Source organism: Bombina bombina, chromosome 7 (assembly GCF_027579735.1).
Source record: "Bombina bombina isolate aBomBom1 chromosome 7, aBomBom1.pri, whole genome shotgun sequence".
NCBI lineage: Eukaryota > Metazoa > Chordata > Amphibia > Anura > Bombinatoridae > Bombina > Bombina bombina.
The window spans coordinates 450,293,716-450,317,435 of record NC_069505.1 but is presented as its reverse complement, the minus strand read 5'-3'; the positions used below and the strand labels follow the sequence as shown (position 1 = coordinate 450,317,435).

Sequence of the window (23,720 nt, the reverse complement as noted above, 5' to 3'; positions counted from 1 at the left end):
TGTTGTTTTAAAGTTTGATGCTATAACTGTTTTTCAGTTCACTATTTCAACTGTCATTTAATCGTTAGTACCTCTTTGAGGCACAGTACGTTTTTTGCTAAAAAAGATTATAACCAAGTTGTAAGTTTTTTGCTAGTGTGTTAAACATGTCTGACTCAGAGGAAGATATCTGTGTCATTTGTTCCAATGCCAAGGTGGAGCCCAATAGAAATTTATGTACTAACTGTATTGATGCTACTTTAAATAAAAGTCAATCTGTACAATGTGAACAAATTTCACCAAACAGCGAGGGGAGAGTTATGCCGACTAACTCGCCTCACGCGGCAGTACCTGCATCTCCCGCCCGGGAGGTGCGTGATATTTTGGCGCCTAGTACATCTGGGCGGCCATTACAGATAACATTACAAGATATGGCTACTGTTATGACTGAAGTTTTGTCTAAATTACCAGAACTAAGAGGCAAGCGTGATCACTCTGGGGTGAGAACAGAGTGCGCTGACAATGCTAGGGCCATGTCTGATACTGCGTCACAGCTCGCAGAGCATGAGGACGGAGAGCTTCATTCTGTGGGTGACGGTTCTGATCCAAACAGATTGGACTCAGATATTTCAAATTTTAAATTTAAATTGGAGAACCTCCGTGTATTACTAGGGGAGGTCTTAGCAGCTCTCAACGATTGTAACACCGTTGCAATACCAGAGAAACTGTGTAGGTTGGATAAATACTTTGCGGTACCGGCGAGTACTGACGTTTTTCCTATACCTAAGAGACTAACTGAAATTGTTACTAAGGAGTGGGATAGACCCGGTGTGCCGTTCTCACCCCCTCCAATATTTAGAAAGATGTTTCCAATAGACGCCACCACTCGGGACTTATGGCAAACGGTCCCCAAGGTGGAGGGAGCAGTTTCTACTTTAGCTAAGCGTACCACTATCCCGGTGGAGGATAGCTGTGCTTTCTCAGATCCAATGGATAAAAAATTAGAGGGTTACCTTAAGAAAATGTTTGTTCAACAAGGTTTTATATTACAACCCCTTGCATGTATCGCGCCGATTACGGCTGCGGCAGCATTTTGGATTGAGTCGCTTGAAGAGAACCTTAGTTCATCTACGCTAGACGACATTACGGACAGGCTTAGAGTCCTTAAACTAGCTAATTCCTTCATTTCGGAGGCCGTAGTACATTTAACCAAACTTACGGCTAAGAACTCAGGATTCGCCATACAGGCACGTAGGGCGCTGTGGCTAAAATCCTGGTCAGCTGATGTTACTTCTAAGTCCAAATTACTTAATATACCTTTCAAGGGGCAGTCTTTATTTGGGCCCGGTTTGAAAGAGATTATCGCTGACATTACAGGAGGTAAGGGCCACGCCCTACCTCAAGACAAAGCCAAAGCTAAGGCTAGACAGTCTAATTTTCGTCCCTTTCGGAACTTTAAAACAGGAGCAGCATCAACCTCCACTGCACCAAAACAGGAAGGAGCTGTTGCTCGTTACAGGCAAGGCTGGAAGCCTAACCAGTCCTGGAACAAGAGCAAGCAGGCCAGGAAACCTGCTGCTGCCCCAAAGACAGCATGAACCGAGAGCCCCCGATCCGGGACCGGATCTAGTGGGGGGCAGACTCTCTCTCTTCGCCCAGGCCTGGGCAAGAGATGTTCAGGATCCCTGGGCTCTAGAGATCATATCGCAGGGATACCTTCTAGACTTCAAATTATCTCCCCCAAGAGGGAGATTTCATCTGTCAAGGTTGTCAACAAACCAGATAAAGAAAGAAGCGTTTCTACGCTGCGTACAAGATCTGTTATTAATGGGAGTGATCCATCCGGTTCCGCGGTCGGAACAAGGACAAGGGTTCTACTCAAACCTGTTTGTGGTTCCCAAAAAAGAGGGAACTTTCAGGCCAATCTTAGATTTAAAGACTCTAAACAAATTCCTAAGAGTTCCATCGTTCAAAATGGAAACTATTCGGACAATCTTACCCATGATCCAAGAGGGTCAGTACATGACCACAGTGGATTTAAAGGATGCTTACCTTCACATACCGATCCACAAAGATCATCACCGGTATCTAAGGTTTGCCTTCTTAGACAGGCACTACCAGTTTGTAGCTCTTCCATTCGGATTGGCTACGGCTCCAAGAATCTTCACAAAGGTTCTGGGTGCCCTTCTAGCGGTACTAAGACCGCGAGGGATTTCGGTAGCTCCGTACCTAGACGACATTCTAATTCAAGCTTCAAGCTTTCAAACTGCCAGGTCTCATACAGAGTTAGTTCTGGCATTTCTAAGGTCGCATGGATGGAAAGTGAACGAAGAGAAGAGTTCTCTCTTTCCTCTCACAAGAGTTCCATTCTTGGGGACTCTTATAGATTCTGTAGAAATGAAGATTTACCTGACAGAAGACAGGTTAACAAAGCTTCAAAATGCATGCCGCGTCCTGCATTCCATTCAACACCCGTCAGTAGCTCAATGCATGGAGGTGATCGGCTTAATGGTAGCGGCAATGGACATAGTACCTTTTGCACGCCTACACCTCAGACCGCTGCAATTATGCATGCTAAGTCAGTGGAATGGGGATTACTCAGATTTGTCCCCTACTCTGAATCTGAATCAAGAGACCAGAAATTCTCTTCTATGGTGGCTTTATCGGCCACACCTGTCCAGGGGGATGCCATTCAGCAGGCCAGACTGGACAATTGTAACAACAGACGCCAGCCTACTAGGTTGGGGCGCTGTCTGGAATTCTCTGAAGGCTCAGGGACTATGGAATCAGGAGGAGAGTCTCCTTCCAATAAACATTCTGGAATTGAGAGCAGTGCTCAATGCCCTTCTGGCTTGGCCCCAGTTAACAACTCGGGGGTTCATCAGGTTTCAGTCGGACAACATCACGACTGTAGCTTACATCAACCATCAGGGAGGGACAAGAAGCTCCCTAGCAATGATGGAAGTATCAAAGATAATTCGCTGGGCAGAGTCTCACTCTTGCCACCTGTCAGCAATCCTCATCCCGGGAGTGGAGAACTGGGAGGCGGATTTCTTGAGTCGCCAGACTTTTCATCCGGGGGAGTGGGAACTTCATCCGGAGGTCTTTGCCCAAATACTTCGACGTTGGGGCAAACCAGAGATAGATCTCATGGCGTCTCGCCAGAACGCCAAACTTCCTCGCTACGGGTCCAGATCCAGGGATCCGGGAGCAGTTCTGATAGATGCTTTGACAGCACCTTGGAACTTCAGGATGGCTTATGTGTTTCCACCCTTCCCGCTGCTTCCTCGATTGATTGCCAAAATCAAACAGGAGAGAGCATCAGTAATTCTAATAGCACCTGCATGGCCACGCAGGACTTGGTATGCAGATCTAGTGGACATGTCATCCTGTCCGCCTTGGTCTCTACCTCTAAGACAGGACCTTCTGATACAGGGTCCATTCAAACATCAAAATCTAACTTCTCTGAAGCTGACTGCTTGGAAATTGAACGCTTGATTTTATCAAAACGTGGTTTTTCTGAGTCGGTTATTGATACCCTAATTCAGGCTAGGAAGCCTGTTACCAGAAGGATTTACCATAAAATATGGCGGAAATACCTATACTGGTGCGAATCCAAAGGTTACTCCTGGAGTAAGGTTAGGATCGCTAGGATACTGTCTTTTCTACAAGAAGGTTTAGAAAAGGGTTTATCAGCTAGTTCATTAAAGGGACAGATTTCAGCTCTGTCCATCTTGTTACACAGACGTCTGTCAGAAAATCCAGACGTCCAGTCCTTTTGTCAGGCTTTAGCTAGGATCAAGCCTGTATTTAAAGCTGTTGCTCCACCATGGAGTTTAAACTTAGTTCTTAACGTTTTACAGGGTGTTCCGTTTGAACCCCTTCATTCCATTGATATAAAGATGTTATCTTGGAAAGTTCTATTTTTAATGGCTATTTCCTCGGCTCGAAGAGTCTCTGAGTTATCAGCCTTACATTGTGATTCCCCTTATCTGATTTTTCACTCAGACAAGGTAGTTCTGCGTACTAAACCTGGGTTCTTACCTAAGGTAGTCACTAACAGGAACATCAATCAAGAGATTGTTGTCCCATCCTTGTGTCCAAATCCTTCTTCAAAGAAGGAACGTCTTTTACACAATCTGGATGTAGTTCGTGCCCTCAAGTTCTACTTGCAGGCAACTAAAGATTTTCGCCAAACTTCTTCCTTGTTTGTCGTTTACTCTGGACAGAGGAGAGGTCAAAAAGCTTCTGCTACCTCTCTCTCTTTTTGGCTTCGTAGCATAATACGTTTAGCCTATGAGACTGCTGGACAGCAGCCTCCTGAAAGAATTACAGCTCACTCCACTAGAGCTGTGGCTTCCACTTGGGCCTTTAAGAATGAGGCCTCTGTTGAACAGATTTGCAAGGCTGCAACTTGGTCTTCACTTCATACTTTTTCCAAATTTTACAAATTTGACACTTTTGCTTCTTCGGAGGCTATTTTTGGGAGAAAGGTTCTTCAGGCAGTGGTTCCTTCTGTATAATGAGCCTGCCTTTCCCTCCCGTCATCCGTGTACTTTTGCTTTGGTATTGGTATCCCAGAAGTAATGATGACCCGTGGACTGATCACACATAACAGAAGAAAACATAATTTATGCTTACCTGATAAATTCCTTTCTTCTGTTGTGTGATCAGTCCACGGCCCGCCCTGTTTTTAAGGCAGGTAAATATCTTTTAAATTATACTCTAGTCACCACTTCACCCTTGGTTACTCCTTTCTCGTTGATTCTTGGTCGAATGACTGGGACTGACGTAGAGGGGAGGAGCTATATGCAGCTCTGCTGGGTGAATCCTCTTGCATTTCCTGTTGGGGAGGAGTTATATCCCAGAAGTAATGATGACCCGTGGACTGATCACACAACAGAAGAAAGGAATTTATCAGGTAAGCATAAATTATGTTTTAACCTGTTTTGCAGTTTGTGTATGCCTTTTTTTCTCTTAAAGGTACAGTACCGTTTTTGCAAATTGTGTTTTTTTCATTAAATAAAGTGTTCTCCAAGCTTGCTTGCTTCATTACTAGCCTGTTAAACATGTCTGACACTGAGGAAACTCATTGGTCAATTTGTTTAGAAGCCATTGTGGAACTCCCTCTAAGAATGTGTCCCAATTGTACTGATATGTCTATAAATTGCAAACAGCATATTTTGACTTATAAAAATTTGGCATTAAATGATTCTCAGACAGAAGTAAATCAGGTTTCGCCATCTAGTTCTCCCCAAGTGTCACAACCAGTTACGCCCGCACAAGCGACGCCAAGTACTTCTAGTGTTTCTAATTCTTTCACCTTGCAAGATATGGCTTCAGTTATGAATACTACCCTAACAGAGGTTTTATCTAAACTGCCAGGGTTGCAAGGGAAGCGCAGTAGCTCTGGGTTAAGAACAAATGCTGAGCCTTCTGACGCTTTAGTAGCCGTATCCGATATTCCCTCACAATGTTCTGAGGTAGGGATGAGGCATTTGCTGTCTGAGGGAGATATTTCTGATTCAGGAAAGATGTTCCCTCAGACAGATTCAGATATGACGGCATTTAAATTTAAGCTAGAGCACCTCCGTTTATTGCTCAGGGAGGTTTTAGCTACTCTGGATGATTGTGACCCTATTGTCGTTCCAGAGAAATTGTGTAAAATGGACAAATATTTAGAGGTTCCTGTTTACACTGATGTTTCTCCGGTCCCTAAGAGGATTTTGGACATTGTTACTAAGGAGTGGGATAGACCAGGTATTCCGTTCGCTTCCCTTCCTGTTTTTAAGAAAATGTTCCCCATTTCTGACACCATAAAGGACTCATGGCAGACAGTCCCTAAGGTGGAGGGAGCTATTTCTACTCTGGCTAAGCGTACAACTATACCTATTGAAGACAGTTGTGCTTTCATTGATCCTATGGATGAAAAGTTAGAGGGTCTCCTAAAGAAAATTTTTGTTCATCAGGGTTTTCTTCTTCAACCTATAGTGTGCATTGTTCCGGTAACCACTGCAGCTGCTTTTTGGTTTGAGGCTCTAGAAGAGGCTCTTCAAATGGAGACCCCACTAGATGATATTTTGGACAGAATTAAGGCCCTTAAGTTGGCTAATTCTTTTATTACAGATGCCGCTTTTCATCTTGCTAAGTTAGCGGCAAAGAATTCAGGTTTTGCCATTTTAGCGCGAATAGCGTTATGGCTTAAGTCCTGGTCAGCTGATGTGTCATCTAAATCTAAGCTTTTGACCATCCCTTTCAAAGATAAGACCCTATTCGGGCCTGCACTGAAAGAGATCATTTCAGACATCACTGGAGGGAAGGGTCATGCCCTCCCTCAAGATAAGTACAATAAGACAAGGACCAAACAAAATAATTTTCGTTCCTTTCGAAACTTCAAGGGTGGTCTCGCTTCCTCTTCCCCTGCTGCAAAGCAAGAGGGGAACTTTGCTCAATCCAAGCCAACCTGGAGACCTAACCAGGCTTGGAACAAGGGTAAACGGGCCAAAAAGCCTGCTGCTGCCACTAAGACAGCATGAAGGGGTAGCCCCCAATCCGGGACCGGATCAAGTAGGGGGCAGACTTTCTCTCTTTGCTCAGGCCTGGGCAAGAGACGTTCAGGACTCCTGGGCCATAGAAATTGTAACCCAGGGATATCTCCTAGATTTCAAGGGGGAGGTTCCATCTTTCTCAATTGTCTGTAAACCAGACAAAAAGAGAGGCTTTCTTACGCTGTGTAGAAGACCCTTTTACCATGGGAGTGATTGGCCCAGTTCCGAAAACAGAACAGGGGCAAGGTTTCTACTCCAATCTGTTTGTGGTCCCCAAAAAAGAGGAAACCTTCAGACCAATTCTAGATGTCAAGATCCTAAACCAATTCCTAAGAGTTCCATCCTTCAAGACTATTTTACCAATGATCCAGGAGGGTCAATATATGGCTACCGTGGATCTAAAGGATGCGTATCTACACATTCCTATCCACAAAGATCATCACCAGTTCCTCAGGTTTGCCTTTCTGGACAGGCATTACCAGTTTGTGGCTCTTCCCTTCGGGTTGGCCACGCGCCAAGAATCTTCACAAAGGTGCTAGGGTCCCTTCTGGCGGTCCTAAGGCCGAGGTGCATAGCAGTGGCGCCTTAGCTAGACGACATCTTAATTCAAGCGTCGACTTTCCAACTTGCCAAGTCTCACACAGACTTAGTGTTGGCCTTTCTAAGATCTCATGGGTGGAAGATGAACGTGAAAAGTGTTCTCTTATTCCTCTCACAAGAGTTCCATTCCTGGGAACTCTTATAGATTCGGTGGACATGAAAATATTTCTGACAGAGGTCAGGAAATCAAAGATTTTAACCACCTGCCGAGCTCTTCATTCCATTCCTCGGATGTCAGTGGCTCAGTATATGGAGGTAATCGGACTTATGGTAGCAGCAATGGACATAGTTCCGTTTGCTCGCTTGCATCTCAGACCACTGCAACTATGCATGCTCAAACAGTGGAATGGGGATTATGCAGATTTATCTCCTCAGATAAATCTGGATCAAGAGACCAGAGACTCTCTTCTTTAGTGGTTGTCACAGGATCACCTGTCCAGGGGAATGTGTTTCCGCATTGTGATGACGGACGCCAGCCTATTGGGCTGGGGTGCAGTCTGGAATTCCCTGAAAGCACAAAGTTTGTGGACTCAGGAGGAGGCCCTCCTACCGATAAATATTCTGGAATTAAGAGCGATATTCAATGCTCTTCAGGCGTTGCCTCAGCTGGCTTCGGCCGGATTCATCAGGTTTCAGTCGGACAACATCACGACTGTAGCTTATATAAATCATCAGGGGAGAACAAGGAGTTCCTTGGCGATGATAGAAGTTTCCAGGATAATCCGATGGGCAGAGACTCACTCTTGCCATCTATCAGCGATCTATATCCCAGGGGTGGAGAACTGGGAGGCAGATTTTCTAAGTCGTCAGACTTTTCATCCGGGGGAGTGGGAGCTCCATCCGGAGGTGTTTGCTCAACTGGTTCAGCTATGGGGCACACCAGAATTGGATCTGATGGTGTCTCGTCAGAACGTCAAACTTCCTCATTATGGATCCAGGTCAAGGGATCCTCAGGCAGTACTGATAGATGCTCTAGCAGTACCCTGGTCGTTCAACCTGGCTTATGTGTTTCCACCATTCCCTCTCCTTCCTCGTCTAATTGCCAGAATCAAACAGGAGAGAGCTTCAGTGATTTTGATAGCGCCTGCGTGGCCACGCAGGACTTGGTATGCAGACCTGGTGGACATGTCATCTCTGCCACCATGGACTCTGCCACTGAGACGGGACCTTTTGATTCAAGGTCCATTCAAGCATCCAAATCTAATTTCTCTGCAGCTGACTGCTTGGAGATTGAACGCTTGATTTTATCAAAGCGGGGTTTTTCTGAGTCGGTCATAGATACCTTGATTCAGGCTCGAAAGCCTGTCACCAGGAAGATCTATCATAAGATATGGCGTAAATATCTTTTTTGGTGTGAATCCAAAGGCTACTCATAGAGTAAGATCAGGATTCCTAGGATTTTGTCTTTTCTCCAAGAAGGATTGGAGAAAGGATTGTCCGCTAGTTCCTTAAAGGGACAGATATCTGCTTTGTCTATTCTGTTGCACAAGCGTCTTGCAGATGTCCCAGACGTTCAGGCTTTTTGTCAGGCTTTAGTTAGAATTAAGCCTGTGTTTAAACCTGTTGCCCCGCCATGGAGTCTCAATTTAGTTCTTAAAGTTCTTCAGGGGTTTCAGTTTGAACCCATGCATTCCATAGATATTAAGCTTCTATCTTGGAAAGTTCTGTTTCTAGTTGCTATCTCTTCAGCTCGAAGAGTTTCTGAACTATCTGCATTACAATGTGACTCGCCTTATCTTGTTTTCCATGCTGATAAGGTGGTTTTGCGTACCAAACCTGGGTTCCTCCCTAAGGTTGTTTCTAACAGGAATATCAATCAGGAAATTGTTGTTCCTTCTCTGTGTCCTAATCCTTCTTCTAAGAAGGACCGTCTGTTGCAGGCAACCAAAGATTTTCACCAATCATCTTCTTTGTTTGTTGTCTATGCTGGAAAGCGTAGAGGTCAAAAGGCTACGGCTACCTCTCTTTCCTTTGGCCTGAAAAGCATCATCCGTTTGGCTTATGAGACTTCTGGACAGCAGCCTCCTGAAAGAATTACAGCTCACTCCACTAGAGCGGTGTCTTCCACATGGGCTTTTAAAAATGATGCTTCTGTTGAACAGATTTGTAAGGCTGCGACTTGGTCTTCGCTTTATACCTTTTCCAAATTTTACAAATTTGATACTTTTGCTTCTTTGGAGGCTATTTTTGGGAGAAAGGTTTTGCAAGCAGTGGTGCCTTCCGTTTAGGTTCCTGTCTTGTCCCTCCCTTCATCCATGTCCTAAAGCTTTGGTATTGGTATCCCACAAGTTAGGATGAATCCGTGGACTCGGTACATCTTGCAAAAGAAAACAGAATTTATGCTTACCTGATAAATTTCTTTCTTTTGCGATGTACCGAGTCCACGGCCCGCCCTGTCTATTCAAGAAAGATAGGTTTTTTTATGTAAACTTTAGTCACCTCTGCACCTTATAGTTTCTCCTTTTCTTCCTTGGCCTTTGGTCGAATGACTGGGGGGTGGAGTTAAGGGGGGAACTATATAGACAGCTGTGCTGTGGTGCTCTCTTTGCTACTTCCTGTCAAGAAGGACAATATCCCACAAGTTAGGATGAATCCGTGGACTCGGTACATCGCAAAAGAAAGAAATTTATCAGGTAAGCATAAATTCTGTTTTTTATACTGGCAGACTTTCTGTAGATGTATAACAGATTTTGGGGGTCAAAGTTCGAAAAAGTGTTTCTTTTTTCCATTTTTTCATCATATTTTCTAAAAAAGCATTATAGTAATTTATGATATGATTAAAATCATGCTATCTTTAAAAATTCCATTTAATGGCGAGAAAAACAGTATATAATATGTGTGGGTGCAGTAAATGAGTAAGAGGAAAATTACAGCTAAACACAAACACCGCAGAAATGTAAAAGTAGGTCTGGTCACTAAGGGGTTAAAGGGACATGAAACTCACATATTTTTCTTTCAAGATTTAGAACGAGCTAGTGATTTTAAACAACTTTCCAATGTACTTATATTATCTAATTTTCTTCATTCTCTTGATATCCTTTGTTGAAAAGCATATCTAAATAGGCTCTGTAGCTGTTGATTGGTGGCTGCACATAGATGCCTCGTTTGATTGGCTCACCCACATGTTTTGTTATTTCTTCAACAAATGATATCTAAAGAAAGAAGCCGATTAAATAATAGAAGTCAATTGGATGTTGTTTGAAATTGTATTCTCTATCTAAATCATGAAGATTTAAGTGTATGGAAAGTATTCAGTGTCCATTTCTTGCTTGTGGAGTAAATATAAAAACCGTGATTTGCTGTCTATTTGAAACGATCTGACAGGTGATAGTGATGCTGACGTAGCTGATCAGACAGAAGATTCAAGTGTAACTAGTCAGCTGGAAGCTGCGGAGCAGGAAATGAGTGACAGCAGCAGTGCAGGTAAGTACATGTGTGTGACAGCGGCAGTACAGGTATGTGCATGTGTGTGACGTGTCTTCTGTTTATGGGGTATTTGTCAGTAAGTACTTAGATTATTTCATTGGTCACGGTGTCACCTTAATTTAGAGTCACATAACAATATATACTGATACTTACTGGCTATTGTCACATTTCTGTAGTTTGGTTATATCGTTCTTAATTACATATAGACATCCAAACACATAGACCCTATATCTGTCAGAGTATAATCATTGTTATCTGATCAGCTGAGGATCTTATAAGCTGTCTGTTTATTGTGAGTTAATGGGCTATTGTTCTTAAACCTTTCTATTATGCATGTGACCAGCAGAGAAGCAAGTTAAATACAATTGAATTGTGTATTCTAATAAGCTGTACACATGGTCATACACATATGCAATGCAAGGATTTTCACTCTTCCTGACCTTCGAATTCCATTATACCGTAACAGTAATTATAGCTACCGGGCCCCTTGTAACATTCATAAGTAATGAAACAGCCTGAAATAGTATAATGGTATTTATAAGAGTCGGCACATAAGAGTGGCTGTGTGTATATATAATGGATGGGGAGAGAGAGAGAAAATGAATGAATAAATGAAGCATGTCGTCTTGATACGACATTATAATGTCTTGGTAATCAGGTTGGTCTTCATTAAATTACTTTGGATAATCATGCATGTCTTCCTAGCAACACATCATGGTGTTCTGAGTAATCAGATTTGTCTTTATGATATCATGTTATACTGGTCTGTTCAATCAGAAATCTTCATTATATTACATTATACCTTTCTGTATAATTATTTTGTCTTCATGATATCACATCACACTGTGTTGGGTAATCAGATAGGTCTTCATGATATTGGATCATGCTGTGTTGAGTAATTAGGATATACTGGTGCTGTTTTCTCAGCATGTCTGTTATAAAGGCTGTTGGAATACTAGTGCTGTGTTGTCCACATGTCAGGTATAGGGGCTGTTGTTTTACTAGTGCTGTGTTGTTCCTGTGTCATGTATAGGGGCTGTTGGAATACTAGTGTTGTATTGTCCCCATATCAGGTTATAGGGGTTGTTGAAATACTAGTGCTGTGTTGTCCCCATATCAGGTATAGAGGCTGCTGGAATACTAGTGCTGTATTATCCCTATGTCAGGTATAGGGGCTGTTGGAATACTAGTGCTGTATTGCCCCATGTTAGGTATAGAGGCTGTTGGAATACTAGTGCTGTATTGTCCCCATGTCAGGTATAGAGGCTGTTGGAATACTAGTGCTGTATTGTCCCCATGTCAGGTATAGGGGCTGTTGGAATACTAGTGCTGTATTGTCCCCATGTCAGGTATAGGGGCTGTTGGAATACTAGTGCTGTGTTGTCCCCATGTCAGGTATAGGGGCTGTTGGAATACTAGTGCTGTATTGCCCCCATGTCAGGTATAGAGGCTGTTGGAATACTAGTGCTGTATTGTCCCCATGTCAGGTATAGAGGCTGTTGGAATACTAGTGCATTTATTTATTTGTAAAGTGTAACATAAATGGGTTATAGTGATGTGATAATGAACCATTTAGCATAGATTTTATTTTGAAAAGCCCACAAAACCCTGTAATACATGTCACATGTTACAATATATTATGTTTGGTTTCAATGGGGCTGTATTTGCTGCTAGTAAAGTAACTGATTCCCGGCTAACTCACTTTACTACATGACATAGGTTGTGTTTACTGATGTGCTAATGTCATTAGATTGAATATTTCTTCTGTTATGTGTGATCAGTCCACGGGTCATCATTACTTCTGGGATATAACTCCTCCCCAACAGGAAATGCAAGAGGATTCACCCAGCAGAGCTGCATATAGCTCCTCCCCTCTACGTCAGTCCCAGTCATTCTCTTGCACCCAACGACTAGATAGGATGTGTGAGAGGACTATGGTGATTATACTTAGTTTTTATGACTTCAATCAAAAGTTTGTTATTTTAAAATAGCACCGGAGCGTGTTATTACTTCTCTGGCAGAGTTTGAGGAAGAATCTGTCAGAGTTTTTTACTATGATTTTAACCGGAGTAGTTAAGATCATATTGCTGTTCTCGGCCATCTGAGGGAGGTAAAGGCTTCAGATCAGGGGACAGCGGGCAGATGAATCTGCATTGAGGTATGTAGCAGTTTTTATTTTCTGAATGGAATTGATGAGAAAATCCTGCCATACCGTTAAAATGACATGTATGTATACACTTCAGTATTCTGGGGATGGTATTTCACCGGAACTACTCTGTTAAAGGTCACTAATCCTTTTTAATAACTATTTATCATGTTAAACGTTTTTGCTGGAATGTAGAATCGTTTACATTGCTGAGGTACTGTGTGAATAAATATTTGGGCATTATTTTCCACTTGGCAGTTTTTTTGCTTTAATTGTGACAGTTTCGTTTCTCTTCACTGCTGTGTGGGAGAGGGAGGGGCCGTTTTTGGCGCTCTTTGCTACGCATCAAAAAATACCAGTCACTTACTTTTATATTTCCTGCATGATCCGGTTCATCTCTGATAGATCTCAGGGGTCTTCAAACTTCTTTGAAGGGAGGTAAATTCTCTCAGCAGAGCTGTGAGAATTCTTATAGTGACTGTGAATAAAAATCGTTGCTTTGTATTTTTTATGTCAAATTTAATTATTGTTATTTTACTAATGGGAACAAACCTTTGCTAAAAGTTTTGTTGTTTTAAAGTTTGATGCTATAACTGTTTTTCAGTTCATTATTTCAACTGTCATTTAATCGTTAGTACCTCTTTGAGGCACAGTACGTTTTTTGCTAAAAAAGATTATAACCAAGTTGTAAGTTTTTTTGCTAGTGTGTTAAACATGTCTGACTCAGAGGAAGATATCTGTGTCATTTGTTCCAATGCCAAGGTGGAGCCCAATAGAAATTTATGTACTAACTGTATTGATGCTACTTTAAATAAAAGTCAATCTGTACAATGTGAACAAATTTCACCAAACAGCGAGGGGAGAGTTATGCCGACTAACTCGCCTCACGCGGCAGTACCTGCATCTCCCGCCCGGGAGGTGCGTGATATTTTGGCGCCTAGTACATCTGGGCGGCCATTACAGATAACATTACAAGATATGGCTACTGTTATGACTGAAGTTTTGTCTAAATTACCAGAACTAAGAGGCAAGCGTGATCACTCTGGGGTGAGAACAGAGTGCGCTAACAATGCTAGGGCCATGTCTGATACTGCGTCACAGCTCGCAGAGCATGAGGACGGAGAGCTTCATTCTGTGGGTGACGGTTCTGATCCAAACAGATTGGACTCAGATATTTCAAATTTTAAATTTAAATTGGAGAACCTCCGTGTATTACTAGGGGAGGTCTTAGCAGCTCTCAACGATTGTAACACCGTTGCAATACCAGAGAAACTGTGTAGGTTGGATAAATACTTTGCGGTACCGGCGAGTACTGACGTTTTTCCTATACCTAAGAGACTAACTGAAATTGTTACTAAGGAGTGGGATAGACCCGGTGTGCCGTTCTCACCCCCTCCAATATTTAGAAAGATGTTTCCAATAGACGCCACCACTCGGGACTTATGGCAAACGGTCACCAAGGTGGAGGGAGCAGTTTCTACTTTAGCTAAGCGTACCACTATCCCGGTGGAGGATAGCTGTGCTTTCTCAGATCCAATGGATAAAAAATTAGAGGGTTACCTTAAGAAAATGTTTGTTCAACAAGGTTTTATATTACAACCCCTTGCATGTATCGCGCCGATTACGGCTGCGGCAGCATTTTGGATTGAGTCGCTTGAAGAGAACCTTAGTTCATCTACGCTAGACGACATTACGGACAGGCTTAGAGTCCTTAAACTAGCTAATTCCTTCATTTCGGAGGCCGTAGTACATTTAACCAAACTTACGGCTAAGAACTCAGGATTCGCCATACAGGCACGTAGGGCGCTGTGGCTAAAATCCTGGTCAGCTGATGTTACTTCTAAGTCCAAATTACTTAATATACCTTTCAAGGGGCAGTCTTTATTTGGGCCCGGTTTGAAAGAGATTATCGCTGACATTACAGGAGGTAAGGGCCATGCCCTACCTCAAGACAAAGCCAAAGCTAAGGCTAGACAGTCTAATTTTCGTCCCTTTCGGAACTTCAAAACAGGAGCAGCATCAACCTCCACTGCACCAAAACAGGAAGGAGCTGTTGCTCGTTACAGGCAAGGCTGGAAGCCTAACCAGTCCTGGAACAAGAGCAAGCAGGCCAGGAAACCTGCTGCTGCCCCAAAGACAGCATGAACCGAGAGCCCCCGATCCGGGACCGGATCTAGTGGGGGGCAGACTCTCTCTCTTCGCCCAGGCCTGGGCAAGAGATGTTCAGGATCCCTGGGCACTAGAGATCATATCTCAGGGATACCTTCTAGACTTCAAATTATCTCCCCCAAGAGGGAGATTTCATCTGTCAAGGTTGTCAACAAACCAGATAAAGAAAGAAGCGTTTCTACGCTGCGTACAAGATCTGTTAATAATGGGAGTGATCCATCCGGTTCCGCGGTCGGAACAAGGACAAGGGTTCTACTCAAACCTGTTTGTGGTTCCCAAAAAAGAGGGAACTTTCAGGCCAATCTTAGATTTAAAGATTCTAAACAAATTCCTAAGAGTTCCATCGTTCAAAATGGAAACTATTCGGACAATCTTACCCATGATCCAAGAGGGTCAGTACATGACCACAGTGGATTTAAAGGATGCTTACCTTCACATACCGATCCACAAAGATCATCACCGGTATCTAAGGTTTGCCTTCTTAGACAGGCACTACCAGTTTGTAGCTCTTCCATTCGGATTGGCTACGGCTCCAAGAATCTTCACAAAGGTTCTGGGTGCCCTTCTGGCGGTACTAAGACCGCGAGGGATTTCGGTAGCTCCATACCTAGACGACATTCTAATACAAGCTTCAAGCTTTCAAACTGCCAAGTCTCATACAGAGTTAGTTCTGGCATTTCTAAGGTCGCATGGATGGAAAGTGAACGAAAAGAAGAGTTCTCTTTTTCCTCTCACAAGAGTTCCATTCTTGGGGACTCTTATAGATTCTGTAGAAATGAAGATTTACCTGACAGAGGACAGGTTAACAAAGCTTCAAAATGCATGCCGTGTCCTTCATTCCATTCAACACCCGTCAGTAGCTCAATGCATGGAGGTGATCGGCTTAATGGTAGCGGCAATGGACATAGTACCTTTTGCACGCCTACACCTCAGACCTCTGCAATTATGCATGCTAAGTCAGTGGAATGGGGATTACTCAGATTTGTCCCCTACTCTGAATCTGAATCAAGAGACCAGAAATTCTCTTCTATGGTGGCTTCATCGGCCACACCTGTCCAGGGGGATGCCATTCAGCAGGCCAGACTGGACAATTGTAACAACAGACGCCAGCCTACTAGGTTGGGGCGCTGTCTGGAATTCTCTGAAGGCTCAGGGACTGTGGAATCAGGAGGAGAGTCTCCTTCCAATAAACATTCTGGAATTGAGGGCAGTTCTCAATGCCCTTCTAGCTTGGCCCCAATTAACAACTCGGGGGTTCATCAGGTTTCAGTCGGACAACATCACGACTGTAGCTTACATCAACTATCAGGGAGGGACAAGAAGCTCCCTAGCAATGGTGGAAGTATCAAAGATAATTCGCTGGGCAGAGTCTCACTCTTGCCACCTGTCAGCAATCCACATCCCGGGAGTGGAGAACTGGGAGGCGGATTTCTTGAGTCGCCAGACTTTTCATCCGGGGGAGTGGGAACTTCATCCGGAGGTCTTTGCCCAAATACTTCGACGTTGGGGCAAACCAGAGATAGACCTCATGGCGTCTCGCCAGAACGCCAAACTTCCTCGCTACGGGTCCAGATCCAGGGATCCGGGAGCGGTTCTGATAGATGCTTTGACAGCACCTTGGAACTTCGGGATGGCTTATGTGTTTCCACCCTTTCCGCTGCTTCCTCGATTGATTGCCAAAATCAAGCAGGAGAGAGCATCAGTGATTCTAATAGCGCCTGCATGGCCACGCAGGACTTGGTATGCAGATCTAGTGGACATGTCGTCCTGTCCGCCTTGGTCTCTACCTCTAAGACAGGACCTTCTGATACAGGGTCCATTCAAACATCAAAATCTAACTTCTCTGAAGCTGACTGCTTGGAAATTGAACGTTTGATTTTATCAAAACGTGGTTTTTCTGAGTCGGTTATTGATACCCTGATACAGGCTAGGAAGCCTGTTACCAGAAAGATTTACCATAAAATATGGCGTAAATACCTATACTGGTGCGAATCCAAACATTACTCCTGGAGTAAGGTTAGGATCTCTAGGATATTGTCTTTTCTACAAGAAGGGTTAGAAAAGGGTTTATCAGCTAGTTCATTAAAGGGACAGATTTCAGCTCTGTCCATCTTGTTACACAGGCGTCTGTCAGAAAATCCAGACGTCCAGGCTTTTTGTCAGGCTTTGGCTAGGATCAAGCCTGTGTTTAAAGCTGTTGCTCCGCCATGGAGTTTAAACTTAGTTCTTAACGTTTTACAGGGTGTTCCATTTGAACCCCTTCATTCCATTGATATAAAATTGTTATCTTGGAAAGTTCTGTTTTTAATGGCTATTTCCTCGGCTCGAAGAGTCTCTGAGTTATCAGCCTTACATTGTGATTCTCCTTATCTGATTTTTCACTCAGACAAGGTAGTTCTGCGTACTAAACCTGGGTTCTTACCTAAGGTGGTCACTAACAGGAATATCAATCAAGAGATTGTTGTTCCATCCTTGTGTCCAAATCCTTCTTCAAAGAAGGAACGTCTTCTACACAATCTGGATGTAGTTCGTGCCCTCAAGTTCTACTTGCAGGCAACTAAAGATTTTCGCCAAACTTCTTCCCTGTTTGTCGTTTATTCTGGACAGAGGAGAGGTCAAAAAGCTTCTGCTACCTCTCTCTCTTTTTGGCTTCGTAGCATAATACGTTTAGCCTATGAGACTGCTGGTCAGCAGCCTCCTGAAAGAATTACAGCTCACTCCACTAGAGCTGTGGCTTCCACTTGGGCCTTTAAGAATGAGGCCTCTGTTGAACAGATTTGCAAGGCTGCAACTTGGTCTTCGCTTCATACTTTTTCCAAATTTTACAAATTTGACACTTTTGCTTCTTCGGAGGCTATTTTTGGGAGAAAGGTTCTTCAGGCAGTGGTTCCTTCTATATAATGAGCCTGCCTATCCCTCCCGTCATCCGTGTACTTTTGCTTTGGTATTGGTATCCCAGAAGTAATGATGACCCGTGGACTGATCACACATAACAGAAGAAAACATAATTTATGCTTACCTGATAAATTCCTTTCTTCTGTTGTGTGATCAGTCCACGGCCCGCCCTGTTTTAAGGCAGGTAAATATCTTTTAAATTATACTCCAGTCACCACTTCACCCTTGGTTACTCCTTTCTCGTTGATTCTTGGTCGAATGACTGGGACTGACGTAGAGGGGAGGAGCTATATGCAGCTCTGCTGGGTGAATCCTCTTGCATTTCCTGTTGGGGAGGAGTTATATCCCAGAAGTAATGATGACCCGTGGACTGATCACACAACAGAAGAAAGGAATTTATCAGGTAAGCATAAATTATGTTTTCTTCCAGATGTAACAGACAGTGATGTAGACTCAGGTGTATTTACCATATTTAAAAAGAGACTATTGACACTATATATCTTGATTCTTTTATTCCAGGTGAATATGATGCTGTGATTTCATGTAACTTGGAACAAGCAGAAGAACAGTGGCTAAGAAATATGCCTGAAGTGTCAGAGCAGGAAATATGTAAAAGTGTTCGCATTGGTGAGTATATGTGTGTGGAGTGTCTTAGGGACATAGGGTGCTGGTGAGTGCACATATGTGACATTCCTTGCAATAACGCCAATACTACTCTCTTTATATGATGTATACAGGTGATGTTAAAACAGAATAACCAATCTGTAAATAGAATTTTTTTATTTTTTTTTATTAGGTGACAATTATGCTATAATTTCTAATAACACAAGAGATCAGTGGCTTAGAAATGTTACTGAAGCTCCAGTGGAGGAAATATGTCACAATATTAGTACAGGTGAGTTTACTTTCTGCTATGTCTGAGATAAACAGGGTGTGTGTCTGAGGAACACAGGGCGCAGGTAAGTGAGTGTGTGTGTGTGTGTAACGTGTGCGCAGGTGAGTGTGTGTGACGTGTTTGAGAGACACAGGGCGCAGGTCAGTGTGTGTGACGTGTCTGAGAGACACAGGGCGCAGGTGAGTGTGTGTGTGACATGTCTGAGAGACACAGGGTGCAGATAAGTGTGTGTGACGTGTCTGAGAGACACAGGGCGCAGATGAGTGTGTGTGACGTGTCTCTGAGACATAGTGCGCAGGTGAGTGAGTGTGTGTGAGGTATCTGAGGAACACAGGATGCAGGTGAATGTGTGTAACGTGTCTGAGAGACACAGGGCGCAAGTGTGTGTGACGAGTCTGAGAGACACGGCGCAGGTGAGTGTGTGATGTGTCTGAGAGACACGGCGCAGGTGAGTGTGTGTGCTGTGTCAGAGACACAGGGCGCAGGTGAGTGCGTGTGACGTGTCTGAGAGACACAGGGCACAGGTGAGTGCGTGTGCTGTGTCAGAGACACAGGGCACAGTTGAGTGTGTATGATGTGTCTGAGAGACACGGCGCAGGTGAGTGTGTGTGTGATGTGCCAGATGATTGGGTAACATAATTTCCAACGCGGTTGGGAATGTTAAGAGAACCAAGGGATGTACGGATCCATGGAGCCTCACGGGAGCGATGAAAAGGGAGTCAGCTGAAAACATAGGCTGATGGATCAAATTCTTCCACCATAAAGTGGTCCGGTACCTTAGCTCTGTTGCAGAAAGTAAGTCCAGGTTCCCTGTGCATGTTACCACTCTACAAAATTTATATAAAGAGAAACACTTACAGTTGTAGTGGTGGATTATTGTATCAAAATGCTTTGCCTTACTCATTAGAGAAACGGCGCAGGTGAGTGTGTGTGACGTATCCGAGAGACACAGAGCGCAGATGAGTGTGCGTGATGTGTCTGAGAGACACAGGGTGCAGGTGAGTGTGTGTGTGATGTGTCTGAGAGACACAGGGTGCAGGTGAGTGTGTGTGTGTGTTATGTGTCTGGGGCACAGGTGAGTGTGTGTGACGTGTCTTTGAGACACAGGGCACAGGTGAGTGTGTGTGACGTATCCGAGAGACACAGAGCGCAGATGAGTGTGCGTGATGTGTCTGAGAGACACAGGGTGCAGGTGAGTGTGTGTGTGATGTGTCTGAGAGACACAGGGTGCAGGTGAGTGTATATGTGTGATGTGTCTGAGAGACACAGGGTGCAGGTGAGTGTGTGTGTGATGTGTCTGAGAGACACAGGGTGCAGGTGAGTGTGTGTGTGTGTTATGTGTCTGGGGCACAGGTGAGTGTGTGTGACGTGTCTTTGAGACACAGGGCACAGGTGAGTGTGTGTGACGTGTCTGAGAGACACAGGGCGCAGGTGAGTGTGTGTGTGTGTGTGTGTGTGATTTGTCTGAGAGACACAGGGCCCAGGTGAGCGTGTGATGTGTCTGAGAGACACAGGGTGCAGGTGAGTGTGTGTGTGATGTATCTGAGAGACACAGGGCCCAGGTGAGCGTGTGATGTGTCTGAGATACACAGGGTGCAGGTGTGTGTGTGTGTGTGTGTGTGATGTGTCTGAGAGACACGGCACAGGTGAGTTTGTGTGTGTTATGTCTCTGAGAGAAACAGGGACCAGGTGAGTGTATGTGTGTGATGTGCCTGAGAGACACATGGCGCAGATGTGTGTGATGTGTCTGAGAGACACAGGGCGCAGGTGAGTGTACATGTGTGTGATTTTCAGATATTACAAATTGTGCAGTGCTAAAAAGCTAAAGTGTGAGCATATTTATATGCTCTATTCAGGTGATGTTAAGACTGAAGTCAAACTTAATGCTGAACAAACAAATGATCTGTATGTAATGAGTCGGCTGGGAGCTGTGAAGCAGGAAATCAGTGACAATATTAATACAGGTGAGTATATATGTATTGATGTGTTTGGGGAGTGCAGGGCGACATTGAGTGTACGTCTGTGACATTTTTAGGGAAACTGGGTACATGTGATGCTATGTGTATGACATTCATATTTCACAATTTCTTTGTGCATTGCTAGCTGAATGTGACCATATTTATATGCTCTATGCAGGTGATTTTAAGACTGAAGTCACACTTAATGCTGAACAAACAGATGATCTGTATTTAAGTCAGCTGGGAGCTGTGAAGCAGGAAATCAGTGATGATATCAGTACAGGTGAGTGCACGTATGTGATGTGTCTGAGGGGTACAGGTGAGTGCACGTGTGTGATGTGTCTGTGGGGTACAGGCAAGTGCACGTGTGTGATGTGTCTGAGGTGTACAGATCACCTGCCCCACTAGGGCACAGGGATTCTTTTTTTATAAGAGCCCCCCCCCCAATAAAACACACAGTTGAAAACTCACCTATTATTTGTAGGGGATTGCGATATAGTTTATGTAGGACCGGAAACCAAGTCTAAATGCAATGAGTGTAAAAGACTGAAGATGGCTGCAGCACAGGGAAGTGGTGTGGCTCAGCAGTTAAATCTTGATTACTTTATTAAACTCTCTGCTGTATATGGTTTATCTTAGATTATAACAAGAGGCAAACAAGGAATTGCACTAATCAAATATGTGAATAAGTAGAGCGCTGAATATAAAAAATATTCCAAACCTCTCACTATGAGAAAGATCCTTCAATCTATTCTAAGGGTTAATTGGTTTTGTTGTGATAAAGTGAGGGCGCTAGCAATAGCCGAAGGAATTAGAGTAGAAGTCTGATTACGTGAATTTCAAAATTTTGAAAAGTGCAATAAACATATTATTAAAAACGTAAAAATTGTGGATATCTTTTGATTCCAATTCTAAGTATAACATTTTTAAAAAGTATGTGAAATGAGGTGTAAATTTGTGTGAAGTTAATATTGGTGGCAGATATTTCTGCTAATTTTCCAGATGGTGTGTGTATAAATGAATAAAGACGTGCCCTAAGTGTAACCTTGAAAATTGTAGCTGTCAGTGGTTAATTCATAAAAAAAAATTTAAGTTATAGTAAATAATGTATTTATTAATATAAAGTGCGATATGCAAAGTGGTGTTGAATATGCTGGTAAATTAACCTCCAGAACACCTACTGTTTGCTAATTATGTATGAGTTAATAAAAAGTGCGATATGCAAAAGGAGGGTTTATATGCTCATAAAATAGACCTCCAGAACATCTATGAAAAAGACACAGTATTAAAATAAAAGAGTAATTTATTTAAAATATAGAAAATAATGTTTTTTTAAAAAATCTAATGGGACATACGGGACGTCTCCCAGTAAAATATTCACATGCCTTATAAATGCATCTATATATAAACTTTACAGATACATCGATACTGTCAAACATAAATGAAATATATCTCAATGATCCTCATGTAGAGATTTTAGGCAGCTTCCACCTTAAGCAAGTTTAGGATTTACAGAGGAGCACTTTTTTGATACTTTGTAAAACACTGCTCTTTAGTGTAACACACGCAGTGATATTGAAACTTATGGACACATTAGCTGGCAGTCCTCTCAGCCTTGCCGCAACTGTTGGCGTCTGACGTCACCCTCCCTGTGGGAGGAACAAGTGTTCACACACCACCTCCTCCCACAGGGAGGGTGACGTCAGACGCCAACAGTTGCGGCAAGGCTGAGAGGACTGCCAGCTAAAAAGTTTGGACGGACCTCTTTCCACAAAGAAGAAATAAGAGACACATGTAAGAAACTTTCAAGTAACAGGTAACTTTTACGGCATACCCCAAAGACTACTCACCACGCTAAGTGTGAACATATAAAGGTAACAACAAGTGCGTGCACAGCACTAAGGGCAGTTGCTCATATTGGGTACCAAACAATCTAAAAAAACTGTTGATACATCACGAAAATATACTATGCTGCAAATCCTAATGTGTCCATAAGTTTTAATTATCACTGCGTGTGTTACACTAAAGAGCGGTGTTTTACAAAGTATCAAAAAAGTGTTCCTCTGTAAATCCTAAACTTGCTTAAGGTGGAAGCTGCCTAAAATCTCTACATGAGGATCATTGAGATATATTTCATTTATGTTTGACAGTATCGATGTATCTGTAAAGTTTTGTTAGGTATAAATTTACCAGGAATAAATGTCCTTAGTATATGCTATATCTGCGATAAGGTGAATCACAGCTGCAGACTTATGGAGTAGCAGAGAGAAGGAAGATTTGCTAATTTTGATGAATCAAGTAACTTGTATAGTACTAACTGGTTACAGGAGAGAATCCTGCTTAATAGATATCAAGAGGGAGTAGCTAAGAAGTGCTGGTCTTGAACATGTAAGATAGTTTCAATTAAAGACGATACTTTGTTGCAGACAAGACTGCCTTGCTCTGTTTGTGCAGCGTTCGGACTTGATGCTGTACTGACGTCACAGGAGGCGTGGCCGAATCACGCTGCAGAGAGAAGTAAGCTTGTCACTCCGTGTGACGCAACTAGCAGCGGAGAATAGTGAGATATCTTAGAACCGGAGATAACGACTTCCAACCGATCTTACTGGGAACAAGGAGACAACTGGAAATAGGTTAGTTCAGTTTCAATGATAATAGTTCCTGATACTGGCAATTCCGGAGGTTACACACGTAGGAGTTTTAAACAGATCTATTCGGTTTGTTTGCTGTTTACCGTAACAGACCAAATCTGTAAAATTGATAGGTGATGAAATCCGGTGAAGCACTGAGTAGATGGTATGCTCAGGATGACGGTAAATAGCTCAGATGAAGTAGAAATGGAAGTTGCGGTTTTAATACAACTGTAGAAATCCAGAAAAGTTCCTTGCGATAAAGTCTCTTGCTGATAGAAAAACAAATATAAGTTTTAGCTTTTAAGAAAGCGAAGGTATTTGTAAATCCTTTGTAGAAATGAAGAGTGAGCTTCTTTAGCGTGTGAGCTGTAGCAATGCCACAACTAACTGCATTAATTAGCAGCTGGTGCTGGGAGAGACAAGCTTTTAACAGACAGAGTTAAAGGGACATACAGCAGCGAACAGATACCT

General features: G+C 43.2%; 1 protein-coding gene across 1 annotated transcript in view; it reads left to right on the top strand.

The window, feature by feature from the left end:
- Positions 1-23,720, top strand: part of LOC128666686 (oocyte zinc finger protein XlCOF7.1-like) — a 116,592-nt gene that overhangs the window by 73,474 nt on the left and 19,398 nt on the right. The window contains exons 6-10 of the mRNA XM_053721415.1: positions 10,452-10,550; positions 18,283-18,390; positions 18,560-18,658; positions 20,515-20,622; positions 20,795-20,899. Coding sequence (XP_053577390.1) covers positions 10,452-10,550; positions 18,283-18,390; positions 18,560-18,658; positions 20,515-20,622; positions 20,795-20,899 — 519 coding nt within the window. The remainder of the gene's footprint in view (positions 1-10,451; positions 10,551-18,282; positions 18,391-18,559; positions 18,659-20,514; positions 20,623-20,794; positions 20,900-23,720) is intronic.